This window comes from Phalaenopsis equestris, unplaced genomic scaffold, assembly GCF_001263595.1.
Source record: "Phalaenopsis equestris unplaced genomic scaffold, ASM126359v1 Scaffold000788, whole genome shotgun sequence".
In the NCBI taxonomy this organism is placed as follows: domain Eukaryota; kingdom Viridiplantae; phylum Streptophyta; class Magnoliopsida; order Asparagales; family Orchidaceae; genus Phalaenopsis; species Phalaenopsis equestris.
The window spans coordinates 21,092-44,637 of record NW_018165228.1 but is presented as its reverse complement, the minus strand read 5'-3'; the positions used below and the strand labels follow the sequence as shown (position 1 = coordinate 44,637).

General features: G+C 32.7%; 1 protein-coding gene across 1 annotated transcript; it reads right to left on the bottom strand.

The window, feature by feature from the left end:
• Positions 1–843: 843 nt before the first annotated feature.
• On the bottom strand, positions 844–23,438 carry LOC110031216 (protein DEFECTIVE IN MERISTEM SILENCING 3-like). Its single transcript, XM_020734306.1, has 4 exons — positions 23,209–23,438; positions 22,768–23,088; positions 1,833–2,086; positions 844–1,196 (listed from the first exon to the last, which is right to left on the bottom strand). The coding sequence occupies exons 1-4, from the start codon at positions 23,436–23,438 to the stop codon at positions 1,162–1,164; spliced, it is 840 nt and encodes a 279-aa protein (XP_020589965.1). The 3' UTR covers positions 844–1,161.
• Between the last annotated feature and the right edge of the window lie 108 nt (positions 23,439–23,546).

Genomic DNA, 23,546 nt, shown 5'->3' with positions numbered 1-23,546 from the left:
TAAAAATGTAGGTGGAATACTCCAAACACTTTTTTATAAAAAAAGCTTTACAAGCTCTACCCAAAACTCCTCTCCAAAAGTTCCAACACGAGCTCCTTCTCTAGCTCTCCCTCAAGAAAATATCCATAAAATTACTAACTCAAAAGGTTACTCCAAAGTAATAATTCTTTAAATTTAGCAACATTGGCTCTCCAAAATATTTTAAAAATAGTTCCCATTTAGAAAACCTAAGTTCGTGTTCAGCTCAAAATTGGTTCATTTAAATTAATTAGAAAAATAGATGTAAGATATTGGATACGAACCAACAACATTCCCATGCAATAAAAGACGCTATGGTGATTTAAACTTAGATATAAATATACAATATATTATTACATAAATAATATATATAATTTCCTTATTTGAAGCTAAACTGAGCCAAACACTATCGAACTAAGGATTATTCATATTTAACTTGTTTATAATTTGAGCTTTAAAAATTTATCTCTTTTCAGGTCACTTAAAGAACGATTCGAGCTGAGCTACTTAACGAGCCGAACATGAGTTATTCACAAGCAAAAATTTGTTTTTGACAATTCTACCCACGAAGGCTTCCTAACCTCCTATTTATAGTAGAAGAGCATCCACTCCTTTTAGTACCCGGAATTGATTCTAAATAGACAAAGTGCTTCATATCATGCATCCTTTTGGTGATTGGCCAATCCATGTCGTTTGATTCTATACAAAAAGCCATCATATGTCATGAGCAAGCTGTGCCTAAAACTGCCTTTTGGTGATTGGCCAATCCATGTCGTTTGATTCCATACAAAACAAAAAACCATCATATGTCATGAGCAAGCTGTGCCAAAACTATCTCGAAGAACAAAAGATACTAATTTTTCAATCCCAATAATGCTGCCAAATAAGGGGCTATTACAACCATCACATTTCTCCAACAAGAGATTACAAGGGTTAACAAGAAGCTCTACTCTTTAAATAAAATTATAAATATTGTCAGATAAATTGCAGAAAGAATAGCAGAATTTTCAGCACCTCTCATTACACAGAACTCACTCCAAAATTGTGAGCCCGTTTTGGCGAGATTATAACAGCATGACAGGAAATCATTCAAGTTTTCCAATAAAGGAGCACCATTGAAACTCCAATACCAAGAAAATAGACCTACTGTCGTCTTGCGTCGTCGTGTAGTAGAAAGCCTACAATTTGCCCAAAAAAATAGCAGCAAATCAATCATTAAATCATATTTCCAAATGATAATATATGGTTCAGGGAACACGAGAAAGCCCAGGCTCAGCGCGTGTTCGGCTCATTATAAAATATTACTGTTCGTGTTATATTTCAAACACAAAAAGTGTGTTCGTGTTTGGCTCGTTTGCTTAGCGAGCCGAACATGAGTTGTTCACGAACAAAGAGTCGTTTTGACAATCTTAATCACACAGCCATGGAATGTTAAGGGTTGGGTCAAGATTTAAATCTTATTGTTTATACTAAAACATCATTTAAATATAATTTAATATATTTTATTAATAATTTTCATTGAATTGATGAGTAGTATTTCGAGTCAAAACGAGCCGAAGACGAACGAACAAATCTTTGTTCGTGTTCGGCTTGTTTATATATCGAGCACAAAAAATGTTCATGTTCAGCTCGTAAACTTAGCAAACGAATCGAACACGGGTTTTTTAACGAACCGAACATGAGATGTTCGTGAACAAGCTGCTTTGACAGCCCTACTCGTGATAATGAAGAATTGCATGTTATACGTCAGGTTTGTAACAAAGTAGAAATAGCTATGAAAATGCACAAAATCATTTTTTTACATGATGTGTTACCTGTGTTGATTGGCCTAGGGGATGAGTTTCGTCCCTTAATTAGCAGTTCTTCGTTGATGAGCTTCCTATATTCATCAGACTTGGCTTTTAGCAAACATTTTGCCGAGTTTAATAATGACTCTTCACGCAGTATATCAGAAGAGAGCATCTCCTTCTTCCAATCCATTAACTTGATCTGCTGCTCAATTTCAGATACTTCTTTAGGCATGCTCGGTTTTGCATCAGCGATAGGGAATTTTATTTCAACGTCATTCCTAAATAATATCAGAATTTTATCAAAACTGTAAAACAAGGAAATACATGGCAAGAGGCGCCTGTCCCATACAAAACTATTGAGTGTGGCAGAAAATGTTCAACGTTATTCTTGGTAAAGTCAGTTGTTGTATAAAATAACGAAAAAATGTTCAACGTTATTCTCGACTTCAAGGAAGATTGGATGCACCTTCGATGCTAGATGTTGATGAATGCTAGAGGGAGCCTTAATATGATGAGAGATGGGACGGTTTCGACATTGAGGTATAATTTAAAACTATATGCATATTTGTAATTTTCTAAATTTCATGTCCATTTTTTTCGAAAGTGTTAACCTCATATTTGATGCGGTGTTCAGGTGTGTGTGGACATGCCTGGGTCTGAAAAATGCTTGGCTTTGACGAATATTTGATGCACTTTCGATGCTCGATTTTGACGAATGTTAGATGAAGCTTCAACATGACGAGAGATGGGGCGGTTTCGACTATAAGGTATAATTAAAACTATACGCATTTTTATAATTTTCTAATTCTTGTGTCCTATTTTTTTGAAATCGTGTTAAGCTCGGGCTGATGCCATGTTGAGGTGTGTCTCGGGTTTCGACTATAAGGTATAATTAAAACTATACGCATTTTTATAATTTTCTAGTTCTTGTGTCATATTTTTTTGAAATCGTGTTAAGCTCGCGCTGATGCCATGTTGAGGTGTGTCTCAGACGTGTTCGGGCCTGAAAAAAATGTAGACAAATATTTTGTAGTTTCAGAGAAATGTCGGGGATTCAACGAATATTTGAATGCACATTCGATGCTCAATTTTGAAGATTGTTAGAGAGAGAGCTTGAACATGACAAGAGATTGGACAGTTTCAACTACGATGTATAATTAAAGCTATACGTATAGTTATAAGTTTCTAATTTACGTGTCTTATTTTCTCAAAATTGTGTTAAGCTCATGTCTGATGGGGTGTTGAGATGTGTCTTGACCATGTTCGAGCCTCAAAAAAATTCCGAAATATATTTTGTAGCGTCAGATATGTGTTGCATGTCAAACAAGTGTCAATATTTGACATGGGTACGACACATTTTAAGAAGTGTCGGAGCTACATAAATCATAAGTAGAACCAAAAAATTATCAAAATTGTAAATCAGAAATATAAGACAAATGCTATCCCATACAAAAATTCATCATCATCAATATTAGCCTTATCCCAATTACTTGGGGTTCGATTTATGAATTTTCATTTTTCATATGTTCCTACTGAGTCTAGCAAGGAATGCTCGACTTATTCTTTGCAAATTTTTTTTAAGTTATATCAATGCTACATCTCAAGTCAACTCATTCATAAACCATGAGCATTACTTTAGGTAGCCATCTAATAACTTTTTTTCTACACCTAGTTGTACATGTCCATTTTAGGAAAACCTATATTTTATAATTGTCCAATTTTATGTCGTGCACTTTGTAAATCATCTTGAAATTTTATCCATTAGTTTACATATAGTCAACTCGACCTTAGCTTTATATAGCACATAATAAGTGCATATTTTTACATAAAAAACTTACAGCAGATAATTATGTACAAAACCTGAAATACATCGCTTCACTTATAATCAACTCAAGGAATTGTTTCAACTCAAATAAAATAAACTTGAAATTATTTAGATCCAACTCGAAATTAACTAGATATATCGTATTTACACCTGTATGTGCATTTTCACACATATATACACATATATGTATTCAAACATCCATAGAAATAATATTATATCATATATATGTATCCACAAACATGCACAGTTACATTATAACTTTCTATATCAAGCTCCACAGAATATCACTCCCAGAAAACCAACTTTCTATGCTAAAGCTCTAATCAATAGAAATTTTAGGAAGCACACACATGTAAAAAAAGGACACACAAAAACATTAATCTGCAAACTCAAGTACACTTACGGTCCGTTTGGGGCAGCTTGTGCGATTCAGGAAAAGCTGCTTATCCTGAAACGTGGTCCGCGGGCCGACCGCAGGGAAAGCTCCACAGAATATCACTCCCAGAAAACCAACTTTCTATGCTAAAGCTCTAATCAATAGAAATTTTAGGAAGCACGCACATGTAAAAAAAGGACACACAAAAACATTAATTTGCAAACTCAAGTACACTTAATCTCACCAAACAAGAAAAAACCGCAAATCTCTCTTATAAGCTGCCCCAAACGGACCCTTAATCTCACCAAACAAGAAAAAACCGCAAATCTCTTAATTCTCAAATTAAGCAAAACAAAAAAAATCATAAAAGATTGATAATAAACATAGAAAATATGGTTAAACTCCAAAATAGTATCCCAACTATTCGAATGAGGTCAATTTAGTATCAGAGTATCATATTTCTCTAATTTAGTCCATCAATTATATAAAATAGATCCAAAATATCCCCCATTGACTACATTGGAATAGCTTTCATATAAATGGGGAACTAAAATAAGATCAAATTGGAATAAAAAATTTTACAAGAGGGACAATTTTGGATCAGCTTCATTTAGTCAAGAAAATAAAATGGAGAACTGTAATACTCACGGGTTAGATGGAGACAAAAGAATAGTCGAGGAACTATTTTGAGATTAAATCTAAATAAATGTTAAATAATAATAGAAATTCTTAACTTTAATGCTCTTAAAAAATATTGGTTCGCACCTGCCAATGGAATTATAACAATATTTATGGTACCATTATGCTTGCCAAAAAAAAGATACTTCTTCATAATCAAATAAATTTTCTTTCTTCTTTTCACTCATTAATTCTTCTCTTATCTATCTTTTGACTTACTCTTTAATTATTTATTTCACCTGGCCTTTTCTCTTTAGCCAAAAGCCCATTATAGAAGAACCCTATCAGCACAACGAATTCCCACGGACTCTCCTAATATGCACCCTAAAGCTCATATTCAACTATTTCTACTTATCACTTATTTATAAGCAATTAAGAAGATGGATTTCAAATTTAATTTAAAGTTACTTTTGAACTGGAGCTTTCCAAAACAATAAATACTATTAAAATCTTGCAAAGTTAATTTTATCCCAAAAAGTAGTCTAATTTATAGCTATCCTAAAATAAACTATTTCAAGTTTCACCACTTAACCTAAATAAATTACTAAATAAAAACTATAACTAGACTCCCCTAATATCGAAAAAAATGTCAATGTATCATAGATCTTTTATGATTTCTTTCCAAACAAGAACCTTAAGCACACAAATCCCCAAAGAGTTGAGCCACAATCTGTAACACACCGAAATAAATCTAAACTTGCCAAAAGTGCACCTATCAGTACAAACTTTCCTTCCTATATAATTAGAAGCACCTTGTGGCAGGGAGACTTGTAATAAAAAATGAGGACATGTTGAAGAAAAAATCTTGGAAAAAAGGAGTCAAATTAGAACAACATTAAGGAAAAAACTAAAGGAAACAGATATCACTTTAAACAATTGTAAAAATAGGAAAATAGTTGCCAAACTACAAAAATATTGGTTTATCCTCTGTGGTTCTTGATCTCTTGCAGTATTAGTTTTTGTTTCATTATATTCACACTTGCCTCTTAATAAGCACTATGTAAAAATTTTAAATGTTTCTTAAAAATTGCTATTATATGCAAATGAGGAATATAATGGTGATTAAATTTGAGACTAAGAAAAGCAAAAGCTCAAAGAGCTTTAGGCTTGAAGAACAAACATGCATCATTTTCTAGTCCCAACTACTTATGAAGGAAGTCATAAAACAAGCAAATGTGCTTGCTAAAGATGGAGGCAAAAAATTTAATAGCAACTACATTGTGCTTGGAGAAAATCTTAGGAGAAGTTTGTAACGTATGTTTAAATTTTTGTACATGGACGTAATATAAATTTTTTCATGTCGAAATAATTCTCCACCATCAAGGCTTTCATTTTTTTTTCTTTAGGTTCTTTTATTGATTATATTTTTTCTTCTTATTTCCTACTCCTAATTATTTCTTTTACCCAACTTTTTCTCTAAACCAAAACCCCATGACAGAACCCATTGACGCAATGAATTCTCACTAACTCTTCTCATTAAGAATCGCAACTCATACTCAACACTACTTATTGGTTTTTTATTTTAGGAGTTTTAAGAACGTGGATTTCAAAATTAAAACAGTTTTAAATTTTGACCGGAGATATCCAACAAAACAAAACAAAATGATTAACTTTAAAGACTAATTTCATCCCAAATAAAAAATAATTAATATTTATCCTGAAATATTTTAAAATTTATGTTATGGACTATAATATTGGGTCAAAATTTTAGAAAAATCTCTCTTAATACTAAGGCAATACATTCAAAGTTTCATTATATCTCTTCTGTAAATCAAGCTCAAGTTCCCAAAGGTTTAAAAGATTTACCGTTGTGCCACTTCAACAAGCAGAAAAGATGCATGAACTAAGCATTCCCAAGTGACCTCAAAAGAAAATGTTGCACACTAAGATTTGTCGATTCATAAAACGCGTGCTCCTAAATCTTCAAATCCAAAAACCATCTGTTCTTTGCTCTAAAAGCTACAATGGAACAACCTAGCAATAGCATAGACTATGAAATATAAGATTGATTCATCTAAACATCCTCAGTATCTTCATCACAACATGCACTCTCTTTTGTTCGAGAACTTGGCCTACATCTAAGAAGATAACATTTTTTCTACTTAAAATCACAATGTTCTAACAACAATGATAAGAATTTGAAGCAAATCTTTTTGAAGACACACCACATAGCATGAAGTCTACAAACTTTATCTTTAATGACAACAATGCACCCTAGAAGATTTTAAAGTCTTCAACATTTCCTAAGAACTTGGTACATGGATGACTCCCTAATAATTTATTAGATATAATATCATGTACCCTCAACATCAAGTGCTAGAACCAATTGTCTTGTAAACTACGCTATTCCTCATAAAAATATATTTTCTAATCAACACAATTATATCTAATAGCTGCCAAAAGAGCATCTCATATCAAGGTTTAAAATTATGCAATTTGGTATTGAAACATTTTTTATTTGTGAGGCTAAGCACAAGCCTTGGGACATTTTGAGGCTAAGCATCACAATTTAAAACTTTTGTAAACTCATAATAAAGATAAAAATTAATATATTGCTTCATAATTACAAAAGAGATATTAACATCTTAACATAAGAAGTGACAAATTGTGCATATATCAAATATCAAATTGTGTAAGCAGTAAAGTATCATATAATAATTGCACAAAATAAAAGTATGTAGTCATCAAATGATAAAACTAACATAAAATATCAAATGAAAATAACATAAAATATTAAAGTAAAACAAAACATAATATAAATTTAGCGAAATAGACTGCTCTCACTTAACATCAACAAATTTAAATGATAATATAATAAATAGTCAAAATCCCTCAACACCTATATTTCTTTTTCACTTGAGTCCAAGTTCTCCCATTCTTCCTCTTCTTCAATCTCAATCTATATCTTTATTATTCAATAATAATCAATAAAAAAATTAAGAATATTAATTAAAATATAAAACAATTTTATGTATTTATTTTTTTATGGATACCTTTTTCTTTTTATCTCTTGTTGTGTTGTGCTTGACATATTAGAGTTCTTTCTAGTCCCAACAAAAAAAATTAACATTCAAAGCTTGTTGTAACTCACACAATGCCGTCATCTACAAACCACTTATGTGATGACATATCTTCATATAGTATGGGATCTTCATCATCCTTCAAACAATTTTTCATTGAATTTCTATCCTTCAATTTCCTATTGTACACTATATATATCAAGAAATTCATCACTAAAATCATTAATTTTTTTTTTCTTTTTGTATGAACTTGATTATATACGCCCCAATTGTGCTCATATCCAAATGACAAGCATGTAAGTCCTAGTACTTTAACAGCAAAAATATTATAGTTTCACAGCACCATCACCAAACTAGACTCACAATTCAACTATATTCTTAAAAAATAGTAAAGTAAAGATTCAGAATTTTAGAAATTAGGATTCATTTCTTATTTTAATTAACACATTAAATATTAAAAACCATATAAAAAATATTTTGCAACAGAACCTTCAATTTATTATAGCCTAAAAAAACCTCCCTAAATCCCAAATAAAATTAGTTTCAAATTAGCAATTGCCCTCTCAATTGAATCAACAATCAATTTATCCACACAATGGTATAACCCCAACTTAAGTTCAGAATCAATAGACTCAATATAAGCATATTGACATTGAGAATTAAAGAATTATCCACAAGTATGCAAATAGCAAAGGGGCAGAAGCTCCAATTCCTCATCAAAGATATCTAAAATTTTTCTATAGCTGACCGCTTCTTCTCCTAAATTATGGGCTATTAACTCACTGTTCACATCCATTGCATTACAAATAAAACCCCTAGCCAGCTTTTTCTCTGCAACCACCATCATTAAAACTTAAACCAATAGTTTTTATAGTTATTGCATGTGATATTTGACAAAAAAAACTTTCATTTAAAATCATTATTTTTTACTTATTTTCCGTCAGCTTTATTTGCCCATGCATAGCTAAGCCATTGAATAAAAGTGAATATCACCTCCAATGATTATCTAGCTTCTAACATGCTCTGCAAAGTTAAAGCGGCTATAGCAAATCTTGTTGTGACGGAATATAATAATTCTTTATTATAAAAATAATTCATCAAAGACAACTAAAAAAATGATTGTAAATAAATTTATTAATCTTCTTTACTTTAGTCAAGATATTTTTATACTAGGGCAAGCCATCAAGCTTTTCTAAACCGGCTCTATATAGAGTGCAACATAAGGTGTTTTCTTTTCTCCATCAATTTATTCCCAAGAACTCTAAATACTAATATTATCAATCACAACCTGAACCAACAAATGCTCTTCAATCTCTTTTATCATTCCATCAAGGAGGCTAAAAATATACACTACATCCTTCACATAATCAAATACTTATTAATGTTTCAAAAAAATTGTCATAAGTATTATTTATCAAATATTAATCGAAATTTAAATTTTTATGTCTGGCCACCCATAAAACATGATTATCACTCTAATCTAAATTTAAGTCAGTTTAATCTCTTCAGTCTTTCTCTATATTACTCGGCTCCTTAAACACCATATCCTCAAATCATACATGGACGAGATTTTGAACCTCAGCCATAAGCACCTATTGTTGAAGTAAGAAGGGGATGGTGCCATTTTGAATGGAATGTTATTCTCATAAAAAATCTCCTACTATCCATTCATATGTGTTGTGTGCCTCTGACATGTTCTAGAGACATCTTTTGAGTTGCAGCTGCCCTGTCTCCATGACGCATGTCATCCTCCACATTTAACATATAGTGTTCTAGGAGACTTCTTATACCTCTACTAAATATAGGTTGCAAAAATGATAAGTCCCTAACACTGTGCTAGTTCAAGGCAAGATACTTTTCAATTAGTGAGTACAAGGAAACTCCATTTTTCATTCATTATAGGCTACTATTTTGAAAGAGATGAGTTGATCTACGCTCACTGTTATAGAAGAGCCAACATCAAGGCAAGAAGCATTTTAAGATTTCACTGTGCAAGACGCGTCAACAGTGTCGACTTATTCATATATGATTAGAGTTCCTCTTTCACTTATTATGGTATTTTAGCACAAGATGCAATATTTTTATGTGAGCAACAAATATATTATTTTAACCTTGTAATATCCCCTCTGACTATCTTCTCACAGTAATTGTATTTTAAATAAACACGTCTTGTCGTTGCCTCCAACAATTAGTTTCACACTCTCTCCTTGTAAAATCCTTTCTATGACCAATAGTGAATTTATGTCTTATAAAACCCTAGAATCAAAGAAATTTGAAACCATATAAATATTCAAAGAAACAAAAAAATATGGCTCAAAACTATCATCAAATAAAAAATATTTGGTGTAGAAACTTTAAAACCTTATGGAAGAAGACTACTTTTCATAGAGAGGCAAGCAACAAAAACAACAATGATGGTAGCAATAGTAAGAAGCGATGGCAAAAGCAGCACATGGTGATGGTGGTGGCGGAAGCAGGTAGCAACAGCGACAATGGCACTAGGGATAGCCTTCTTATGTGTTTGTGAGAAAATCTTGTGTAGTAAGGGGCGGAGGAAAGCAGCATCTGTGGCAAAAGCATCAAGCAACATTGGTGACAGTAGAAACAACAAGCGACAATGCTAGGAATGGTTGACTGAGATGTAGTCATGAGAGGGGAAAAAAACGTCATGCATGAGAGGATGCGGGTTGATCGTAACGAGGTTGCATCTTATACAGTAGAAACAACAAGCGACAATGCTAGGAATGGTGACTGAGATGTAGTCATGAGAGGGGAAAAAAACATCATGCATGAGAGGATGCGGGTTGAGCGTAACAAGGTTGCATCTTACGGCTTTAGATTAGGTCAAACAATCCAAAATATAAAAAAAAGTAAAGAAAAAAAAAATTAAACAAATGAGGTGCACTCAACCAATTTTGTGAAACTTATGTAGTGCACCACAAATTGCATAAATTTTAAACGGTGTAGCAAATAAATGCACACACCAAACTACAAAAAAACATATAATATGCTAATACATCTTCATTATAAATAACACATTATTCCTTCCACTCTAAATTTTACATTCTGCCTTTTTTTTTAAGAAGCAGATCAATGTCTTATAACTATCAAAAGGCTTACTTCTACCATGATTTGAGGAAGATACCTTGCAAAACATCACCTGATGAACAACTCCTCAAGTAGTTTTTCATCTCCTACACCCTCAAGCTTATTATCCACATCTTTACAATCCTTAATATCCTCTATGCTAATGTTATATCTACTATATGACATGCTATCATATAAATAAATATAAAACAAGGTAATAAGCACAAAAATACAAGGATCCTCATCATCAACCTTCACATTAATAACCTTAAAATCCCTAAAAAATGCAATATGACTCGTTAGGATATGATTTAATAAGAGTGCCTTCTAGCATGCTTAACAAATACAATCTCTACTACAGATAAAATTTGTTTAAAATATTTTTAGTCACATAAAAAACCTACAGCTAAAGCAATAACCTTTTCACTGTTATTTCCTCCAAGAGCTTCATCAAAAGCTTCTTCTGTCAAGCATAAAGTTAACTATTTTCATTTATCTCTACTTTAACATTTCATTCAGTTTTAAGCACATTTAAATTTCCATAAGTGCCTTTGCAAGTTTTTGTTGAATTAAGCACATCTTGAGTTTTAAATTTCAAAGCACAAACACTTTAAGCCATCAAAATTTTCAATCACATACTACATGTTCATCATAATTTACATTTATGTTTTGATAAACCTAATTTCTAGCATAAATGCCATTCAAGTTCAACTATAATGAACACATAAAAAATTATAAAGAGAACAATCATCATAATAAGACAGTGAGATTAATGCATTTGGGCTAAAACATGAACCTACACTCACCAGAAATGTGTGGATTTGCTTCGCCACAGAGAAGTCGCATGTGCACAAAGAAGATCAAGCGCAACAAAATATTCTTTTCTAAACCAAGCACACTCAATCTCCACTGGGAAAGAAGAACACCAAATCTATACAACCAAATCAAAAATATCACGCAACCACTAGGAAATAAGAACACCAAATCCCAAAAACAAAATAAAAAAAAATCACACCAGAGAGATAATAAATAATCAAGGTCTAAATAATAGTAGAAAGATTACATTTGAATAATCATAAAAAGGGTGCCTGAACGCATGTCAATTGATGATTAAGAAGGTAGATTTTAAATAAAAGTCAGGTTTCATATTTTACTTAGAGCTACCCAAACTAAAAAATTTTTAACTGTTAAATTATCAAAAGTAACAAAAATAATTTACATTCATCCTAAAAGTCATTAATTCTTATCACATATAAATTAGTGAATAAAATCATAATAATCCAAAAAACTAAGGGCATTTTTTTTTTAATTTATAGATGTACTAATTTTATTTGTCACAACCTAAATCATTACCGACAATAGCACAAAACTATGCTTGATGGTAAAAAGCCCATATAAGAAGAAAAAGTTGAGAGTTAAATTAACAACGAATAATAAAATTTATGAAAAAACTAATGAAAGAAATACAAACACAACAACAACAACAAACCTTTATCCCACTAAGTGGGGTTGGCTACATGAAATAATTACATATACAATATAAAAATAAAAAAGACTATTGCATTAAGATGAATTAAGTAGTATTAGCCATGGAAACAATAGAAAGCTGCATATGATCCATAAGGACCTAAGGGTATCTTCCGTAGAAAAACCAATGCACACGTTCAAGCATGCTTATACATGCCTAAGAACACAAATATAATGCATGCTTATCTCTGTTCGAGTCATATGTGAAAATTAAGGGACCTCACATGAATCTGTAGTCATACATCTGTTGAGTTATCAGAAAACTAATGCATAAGCCTGCTTGGGTGTCCATGCATAAACATCAAGGCATTCATTTAACACATCCAGACATCCATGAAAGATGAATTGCATTTGTAAGCATCAATACGTTTCACATTATTAGAACATTAAAATTATGACATGTTCAACATGCAAAACATATGCCCACAAATAGGTGGAACTTTTCATCATCATCAATGGCTTTGTCTTAACATGTGGGTTTGGCTTTATGAACCATCCTTGTCACTTGTTACACTTGGGTTTACAAATATTTTTAACCTATACCCTTCCTTGAACTCTTTAACTTATGTCTGTTCCTTATCCTTCCTAATCCATCAGCTCAAATTACCTGCTAATCTAATGGGCTCAATTTTTACTCTTATCAAAAAAACAACGAAAAGTCTATTTTAACGGCCTTATTTTCAATAAATGCTACTCCAACTACCTTCTGAATTCAACCAATATTAATTTATTGTTCATATACATATCCAGTTTAGGAAACCGTAGGTCCGCTATTACATTTAAGAAGGAAAATTATTCTCCCTTAATTATTCAATATCGTTGCTTTTATTTCTATCCTATCCCTTTTTATCATGATTATTTGATTTTCCCTCGAATTGTACAAAGGTTAGGCCGAGCTATATATATATTTATTATTTGATTAATGAGAAAATTAGAGAGTTTATTCCTCCAAAAAATCTACAGTGTCAGAGCACGGAAACAAATCCTATACACTTCCTTGAACTTCCTAACTTATGTCTGTTCCTTATCCTTCCTAATTCATCACCACAAATTATCTGCTAATCTAATGGCCGAAATTTTACCTTCTCAAAAAAACTAGAAATCTATTTTTTATTATCTTATTCTCAATAAATGCTACTCCAACTGCCTTCTGAATTTAACCAATCTTAATTTATTGTTTATATGCATATCCAGTTTAGAAAATAGTGCGTCCACTATTACATTTAAGAAGGAAAATTACTCCCTTAATTATTTAGTATCATGCTTTTATTTCTATCCCTTTTTATCATGATTATTTGATTTTCCCTCGAATTGTATAAAGCTTAGGCCGAGTTGTATATATAATTATTATTTGATTAACGAGAAAATTATAGTTTATTCCTCCAAAAAATCTAGTGTCAGAGCACAGACACAACACCTAGCTTTCTTTCAACCGTCTGGGCCTCTACAACAGTCGTCGCGCAGTCATAATCTTCCCTAAAGTTGTTGGAATTTCTCCATTCTTGTAGTCGGACTTCTTCGGCAGCAACGTCGGTCTTCTCCAAGCAATAGCAACGGTCTCCTCCAGGTAGCAACACGGTTTCATCTAGGCAAATACGGCGGTTTCCTCCAAGGAGCAGCAGCCCCAAAAACATGTGGAATTTTCTTTGTCCAGAGGTTCTGCGGCCTAGACTCGCAACTCAGCTTAGGCTTTGCGACCCAGACCTGTGCATTGGAGCGAGTGGGTTAAGGATGCATCAGAAACCCATTTTCTATCTGCGGTGGAAATCATAAAAACCTTGAAGTTTGATCTTCTCTCTCAAGTGGAAAACACATGACCTCGGATTCAATTTTCTCTTTCCAAGGGAAATCACAGAGATCTTTGCAGCCAATTTGTTTGATCTCGAGTGGAAATTAGAGAGGCTCTGACGGCAATAGACATTTTCTCACTCTAGCAAAAATCTTGTGTAGGTGATAGACAATTTCTCGCTTATGAAAAAATCATATGTCGGTGACAGTCAGTCTCTCTTTTCAGAGCAAATTCTCAAGATGACCAAAAAAGGCAGGAAAACTGCTTGTTTCTCTACAAAAGTTGCTTCTGGTTCTACAAAATCTGAAATCTCTTCCTGCATCATCAATCACAAACTACATGGTAACAATTTCCTCCAATGGTCTCAATTTGTGTTCTTGTACATCTGTGATAAAGGAAAAGATGATCATCTCACTAAGAATCATGCACCAGAGATTACTGAACCTAAACATCGGAGCTGGAGGATTGAAGAACACAATTATGTCATGGTTTGCCAACTACATGACCACGAAAATTGGAAAAAATTTCCTGTTGTATAAAATGGAAAAAGAAATATGGGAGGCCTCAAGGAAAGCATATTCAAGTGTTGACACCACCTCTAAGTTATTTGGCATTGAAACTAAATTATATGGCCTACGGCGGAGTGAGTTAAATGTTACTCAATACGTCAACACTCTCTCCAAATATTGCCTCCAATTAGATATGTATGAATATACACATGGAGGTGTTCACAAAACTCTACCCTTTATAAAATAATTGTTGAACATAAGAGAGCCATTAATTTCCTTTTAGGAATCAAGAAGGAATCAGATGAAGTCAGAGGAAGAATAAAGGGAACCAATCCTCTTCCCTCAATTCGTTTAGTCTTTTTTAAAATACAAAGGGAAGAAAGTAGAAAGAAACTCACGATCATAGTAATTTCATTACATCAAATGTTAACAACTCGGGTTTATGCACTCACAAATCACTTTAGGACAATAAATCAAAGAAGAACAGACCGTGGTGTGAACATTTCAAGAAACTTGATCATTAAAAAAAATGAAAATTTCTAAAAAGCCAACAGATTGGAAGCCCAAGAAAGTCAACGGTTATGGGGAAAATCAGGCAAACAAAACACTAAAGGAAGACAAGCCTCACGAACATAGTCCATTCAATAAGGAACAATTGGAAGCTCTCCAAAGGATTTTGGGACAATATTTTGAACCTTCTACTAGCCATCTAGCACTTCAAGGCAGTCTTCCATATGCTCTTGTTGCTCTCAACAGGAAGAATCAGCCCTGGATAGTAGACTCTGAAGCATCGAACAACTTGAAAGGTGATAACACTGCATTTCAATCCTTCCATTCTTGCAAATAACAAGAAGTTAAAACAACAGATGACTCCTCTACATCTCCTCATCTGTAGAAAGAAAAGAAAGTGTGAAACTCACAAGGATCTTATTCTTCAATCTGTTTTTTATGTTCCTAAATATCACAGCAATTACTATCTATCAGTAAACTCACTCGTAACATGAATTGCCTTACTAAATTCTACTGTGATTTGTATGAATTTTAGGTAATGGATTCGGAAAAGGTGATTGACAGTGCTTATATATATCATGACTCTATCTGCTAACTAGGACTCACTTCAAAAAGACCATCCCATCATTCAAAATCTTTTGAATCAAGTCTTGTATATGTGTCTGTTTCTCATGAGAGTCAAGTCATGTCACAACATTTTCACCTTGGGCATTCTAATTTCTATTATATTGAAAAACTATATCAATATTTTGTTATCAATAAAAATTCTAGTTCTATCAGTATAAAACTTATCAAATATCTAAACAAACTAGACAATTATATCCAATACTGAAATACAAACCAACACATCTCTTGTTTATGGTTATAGTGATATCTGGGGCACTCAAAAATAAAAAATACAAATGGGACTAGGTGATTTATCACCATCATTGATGACCATACTGAAACCACTTGGACTTTCTCATGAAAAAAATCTGAAACTGTCAGCATATTTGAACCATTTCACAACATGATCATCACCCAATTTCATCGAAAATTTTAAATTCTCAAAACTGATAATACAAAAGACTACTATAACTCCACTATCGGCCCTTATCTGTTCAGAAATAACATCATTCACATAAGCTATTATGTTGATACACCTCAACAAAACGGTATGACAAAAAGAAAGAATAGATATCTCCTCGAAATGGTCCAATTAATCAATTCACTCACAATGCACCCAAACACTTTTGAGGTTTGAAATACTCACATCTATCTATCTCATAAATAGGATACCCAACTGAGTGATGAAATACTCACATCTATCTATCTCATAAATAGGATGCTTAAACTGTAACAAATCTCTAAACACCCTCATAAAATCATACCCACATATTCGGTCATTCACCTTTAACCTACCAATAAAAATTTTTTGTTACGTCACTTTTGTTCATCTACATCAACCTAATCAGATCAAACTTGATACTCAGCCAATCAAATGTCTCTTTGTGGGCTACTCTTCAAAAAAAAGGAAGTATAAATACTACTCTCTAAAAACATTAAATTTTACAACTCCATGGATGTCACACTTTTTGAAAACTACCTATATTACCTCAAATCTAACATTCATAGGGAGACATGGAAAGAATATAAAATTTCATATAATATTCAAGGACCTCAAACTAACCTCCCTTATAGCCTTGATAAACCCACTCTTGTTCTCACTATCACAAATCAACCTAAAAATGAAAATATTACTCCACTAAATCCTCTCACAGCTCCCACCAAGAACCAAAAACTCTGTGTGTACACCAAAAAGAAAAAAAATCAAGTGAGCATGTAAGGGACAATATGCAAAATCGGGAATGCAAATCACGCCCCAAGTATTCATATAAAAGTTGAATTAACACATCATGAAAACCAAGAGAAAGAAGAAATACAAGAATACATAATATACTGATAGAAGAATTTGTGATATATGGAAAATAATCATCCTCTTGCATATATTTTGTTCAAAACTTGGATAATGTGTAAGTCCATAATTCAATCCAAGAGGCTTTATCCATTATTGTTTGGAAACAGGTTATGGAAGAGAGATTTTTGCCTTGAAAAGAATGGTACATTAATCATAACAACTCTGCCATCTGAGAAAAGAATTGTAGGGTGAAAATGGGTATTCATTGTTAAATACAAAGTAGATAGGGGCATAGAAAGGTTAAAGGCTAGACTTGTAGCAGAAGGGTTCACTCAGTCTTATGAGATCGACTATCAAAAGTCATTTGCATCAGTGGCTACTCGACAAAGTAAGAGTATTATTGTCATTAACTGTAAATCAAGACTGACCTTTACATCAGCTATACATTAAAAATTCATTTCTTAAAAGGAATCTTGAGGAAGAAGTGTATATGGAGATAACCCCAGGATTAAAGAACAATAGAAGTAATCACCTGATATTCAAACTAAAGGAATCATTGTATGGGTTGAAGCAATCTCCTCGAGCATGATTTGAAAGGTTCACCAAGATTATTCTTGTCAATGGGTATTATCAGTGTCAAGTTGATCACATTTTATTTGCGAAATCAAATCAAAAAGGTATAATAGTCATCCTTATTATATATGTAAAAAATATTATTCTTACAGAAAATGACGTGATAGAACTTGAATGAACTTAAAAAAAAAACTTTTGTGTTTGAAATCAAAGATCTTGGAACCCAAAGAAGGAATTATCATATCCCAAATAAAATATATCATTGACCTATCAAAGGAGACAAAAACTTTGGGATGCAAATCAACAAGTACTCCTATGCACCCTAATCGACGAGTAACAAAAGGAGAGGATGACACCCCAGTTAAATAAGAGAGGCATCAAAGACTTGTGGAGAAACTTTTTAACTGTCACATACATGACCTAATATTACTTAGGCCTCATTTGGGGCAGCTTATAACTGCGGGTGGCGTTTTCAAAACATCGCCCTAGCGTTTGAATAGTGTGTTTGGACTATGTTTTATAAAATGGAGTAATTTATTTCTTAATAAGCAAGGTCGCAGGATCGACCCCGCTGTCCGCATTCGTTCGCAATTGTTTACCCCGCTGCCCTCGATCTCGCCACTCTCGTATCTCAGCCCCACTACCTTCCTCATCTCATCCACTTCGCTCCATCTACTAAGGTATATGTGTGTCTCATTGCTCCGGTGAGCGGAATCTTCTTCAGGTTATGTTTGCGCCGGTGAGCCGATTCTTTATCCTTATCCCATCCACTTGTAATTTTCTTCTATTTACTGATCAGGTCTTCTGCCCTAATTCGTCGTTTCGATCTTACCCTCACATTTCCTACCGGAAAACCTCGCCAATGACCCTTCCTAGGAACGACAGGATTGCGGTGACAAAGCTCTGAAACTTCCATGTTCACCGCAAGTCATCTTCAGATCTTTCTGTTTGTTCTCGGTGAGTAGAATCCCCTGATTTCTAGTTATTTTTCTCGCAGCAACCTTTTTCTCTTACAATTTGTTAATTTTAGGGCTAGTCATTTGTCTCCAGTGAGCAGAGGTTTCTCCCCCATTGATTTCTGAGGTTGTTGGTATGCCTTTTTTCTCATTGTCTCGTTTCTCCCCACTAATTTTTAGGGTTTGCTCGTTTTGTAACTTTTATGATTTGTTGTTAATTTCTTTACACCATATTGTTTTTATATGTAATCAGTATTGAGACCTATTCCACTGTTCTACCATTTTTTTTATTTACCTTTTTGAAAATAACAAGAACTTTAGAAATAGCATGCAAAGTTAAAAAATAGAACTAAGAACTGAAATAACATGAACAGAAAAAATAACAAATGCAAGCCATTAAAAGTATGTAAAAGCTATAGCAAAAAGTTTTAAACCAGAGAATGAATGCATCACAACTTAAATTAAGCGAGCAATGGACCAGTAAAAACTATAGCAAAAAACTAATATCAAATGCAAATGCTAATGCACAAAGCTCAACAAAGCTATAAGGGAGAATGATCATTTATCCAGATCAGGGACAGAATGATCATTTATCTAGAAACAACTGCAAATCAGCTGTTTTCCAAACGTACAAACCAAACAATCAGCTAACTTATCTGGATCAACTGCTGATACATGATAAACTGCTTATCTGGATAAGTTGGATAAATTGCAGCTGCCCCAAATAGATCCTTACTCCGTTTAATTTTAAGGTATCTAAAGATGAGTCTAGGATGTAAATTGATTTTCAAGAAGACTGAGAACAGTGACATTAAGATCTACACTGATGCTAGTTGGGCAAGAGAATTGACTGATATAAGATCTACCATGGGCTATTGTTCATTTGTATGGGGTAGCCTTATTACTTGAAGAAGTAAACAAACAAACTGTGTTGGCAAGAAGCAGTGTAAAATCTAAGTATTGTGCTCTGGCCCTAGGAATTTGTGAAGTAATGTGGCTTATGCAAATATTGATGGAACTTCACATGGTGAACCAAAGCACTATTAAGATGTTCAATAACAGTCAGTCAGCTATCAGTATTACAAAGAATCTAGTACATTATGATTGAACCAAACATATAGAGATTAACAAATACTTCACCTCTGAGATGGTTAATGGGGGGTTATTCAATCAAGTTATATCCTAACTCAATATCAGATTGATGGCATTCTTATCAAGGCACTTCCTCGACACCACTTCAGTGATCTAAGCAACAAGTTTGGGATGAGTGACATATACAACTCAACTAGAGATAGTGTTAATATGCATATCCAGTTTATGAAACCGTAGGCCAACTATTACATTTAAGGAGAGAAATTATTCTCTTAAGTATCTACTATTGTGTTTGTAATTTTTTTTCCTTTTTTATCTAATTTTCCCTCTAATTGTATGAGGGTCAAGCTAAGCTGTCTATATATTTGTTATTTGTTTAATGAGAAAATTAGAGAGTTTATTCCTCCCAAAAATCTACATTCATAATTTCTAATTTTACCAAACAACCATCACAATCTCATTCACATCATCTTTAATTTAATAATTAATGACACTTCACTACCCAATACTCAATATATCTAAGACAATATATTTTTTTGCAAAGGTTTAACTCTAGAAGTTATATCTTCATTCCTAATAGATCCATGAATCATGTCACTTAAATCTATCATTTAAGTATCAACTTATCTTTTAATAATATTAACCAATAATTGTTATAACACCTACTAAAAATGCATCTCATATATATCATTGTTTTTTTTTAATTTCAAGTCCATGAAGTTTATTCATTATTCTAACTATTCACTCATTTCAACATATCTCTAGCTTATTTGCAAAATAACACACACACCAGGTAACCTGACTTTGAATATCATTTTAAGAATATTTATAGCCAATATAAAAAAATATGGACTAAATGCTAATCTTGATATAATCATACTTTAATTGAAAACTTTTTGGTAGTTCGATAACTGTTTTTAATACTCATACAATACACATATCATAAACAACTACAGCACAAACTGGATATACTTTCATACTCGATAAACATTAAATAAATTTCAATCACTAGCCTTCTACAAATCAATAAAAATCATATGAAGAAGATAAATTGTTTTCTTTCAATACTCTTATAGTAATCATCTTATAACAAAATTCATTTTCATAATAGATCCCTGAGCGTGAAATCGAATTTATTCTCAAAATTAAGAGAAAAAATTTAATGTTTATATTCGATTATCCACTCCCATGATTCATTACATCAATCATAAGTTTGAGTTTGATTTATACATAACTTCCATAGCCTTGAATATCTCATTTGTTATAAAATATTTATTTTACAATCATTTAACATACTATTACTCTTCAAAATTAAATTGAAAATATATCATTTCTATTATTAGAAATTAAAAGTGCATATTTGCATTAATTATGTAAAACCCTGAAGTTATTCCTTGAATTTACAAGTAAAAGAGATGTAATGAAAGGTAGCAAGAAGAGAGATAAAATATTAGAAGAGGAAGACCTGAGAAAGGAAGAGAATAAAGATGATAAGAGGAATATTCAATGTTTGATTCAACATTCAACTGAATTCCTTACAAAACACGGAAATGCAACTGATAAAATAGGATTTACAAAAAATATCAATCAAATGAATTCAAATATAATCTTGTCTAACATAATATGAGTCAAAACTTAAATATAAGGATTATCAAGAGAATTATAATAAATAAATAAAGGTAATCTACAATATAATAAATACATAAAGGTAATCTACAATTCTAATAAATTCAAAAATATTAAACTAAACTTAATTTTGATCTCTTGTGCTATATCAACTCCATTTAGCTCAAAAGAACTCCTAGCACAAAAATTTGATGAAAATTTGGGGAACATCGAGAAGGAGATAATGGAACTAGTTCATATACATTTGCTAGAGCATCAAAAGAAACAATGAAGATATACATAAACAAAATAACACGTAGCAAATAATTAAATGTGAAAACTATAAAGAATTATCTCTAATATTAGATGCATGATGTAAGTGGATGTACAAACTCAATATTAAAGTTTGATAGTGATGACTGAAGTTGTACTGCCTAGTATATATAGATCAACTTGCAGTGCTATTCAAATTGTCTTAAAAGCATCCACAACTTTGTTAGATGTGCAAACTCTACTTCTATATTAGGTGCATAACCATCAACTATAGAAAACTTGGAATCAAGCATAAGTACAATTTCACTTGCATCAAATTCAAGTTATCATCAGTATCTAATAATTCAAATGTAGAACTGTGGTCAACACAATAATAATCTTCATAAATTATCTCAAAACAAGAATCAAATTCTTTAATTTGTGGAGATGCCTTGATAAATGAACCGATGCACTTCGAGGAGTGGGTTAATATTACTAATAATGGAATAATTACTTGAAATAACCATGTAGGAAAAATGGGTGCAAAGTGAGTCAAGGCATGTGACAATACGCAATCTAATGCATGAGCAGAATGATGATGTTCATGCACGTGTGGATTGCAATAGAGGAATCAAAGGTAATGGATGCAAAGCAAGGATGCATAAAGCTCGTACGAGAAGAAAGAACACAATCAAACCGGGTGGGGAGATCAAGCAGGGTTCAATAAGAGAAAATCATTAAAAGCAGATGTGCATGTGAGACATCGGGCGATAATCTCAGGAGTAAATGCAGTCTCATTTTGGAGCAACAGCAAGAAATAGGGGGATTAACCGAGAACAAGAGCAAGTGATGATAAAATTGAGGGATCCAATTGATAGATGTTGGTGAAGGGTGCCAAAATGGGTTTCAACGAGTTGGAATCAAATTAACTGATAGAATAGACCAATGGGATCATTCAATTTTGTTGCTCAAATGATGTAGCTGAGAGTAGTGAGAAGGGAGAAATCATTATTAGGAGAGAGGGACCAAAAAAGAAAGAGAGAAAAACAGGATGAGAATTATATCTTTTCATTCATCATTCAATTGCATTCAATTACAAACCCCAAATATCCTATTTACGGAAATATCTTTACAAAATAAAGATCAATAAAGTAAAACAACCTAACATTCTAATAAACTTTAAAATACTGAAACTAAACATAAACATAATCCCTTGCACGGAATTAAAAAGCCATTTGTGCATTCAACAATCATGAAGCTAACCTGTCTCCAAGACAAAACAAACCACAACCTTTGATCATCCCTCCATCCAAGGAAACTGCACCATCGGTTATGAAAGGCTGAGCACATAGCATTTCAGACCTGCTTTTGTATACTTGTAGGCGAGAAAATAAATTAAAAAACAATGTTTCCCTTAGTCCATAACCATCAAAAGTGACACAAGATAAGTGCATGTCATCCACGCTGATCATGTTCACAGCAAAACCTAAAAATCCAGGTGGGAGCTTCCCATTAGGTAGCCTTGGATTCAATAATGCAAGCTTCTTCTGTGGATCATCGGAAATAAATTCACCAACAAATGGTCTGAAAAAATAAGGATGAGATTTATTAACAGAACATTTGGCAATGTGTGAAAGCATCCATATGTGACAAAGACACAATATCTGTATTAAACAGAAGGAAAAATGAGAACATGAAACTTACCTCATGTTTTGAAGGCAAAAAACATGAAATCTGCCTTTCATTGTCCTTCCAATTGTTGGTGCAACTCCATGAAGGCCAGTATTCCTGTCAATGGAGCCATCTTTCTCATATTGTTCAAGAGCTTGAACACCTTCTAGTGTCTTGCAAACAATAGCTAACATGTTGTCCAAACCCAAGTACTCAGACAACGTTCTGATTACAAATTTAATAACAACAAATGAGAAATACATGAAAATTGACCAGGTCACTTTCATAAGGCATACTTATTGAGTAGCAGGTGACGAGGGCGGATGAGCTTTAAATTATAAAAGATTGTTATCGGGAGATTAGTTAGAAAA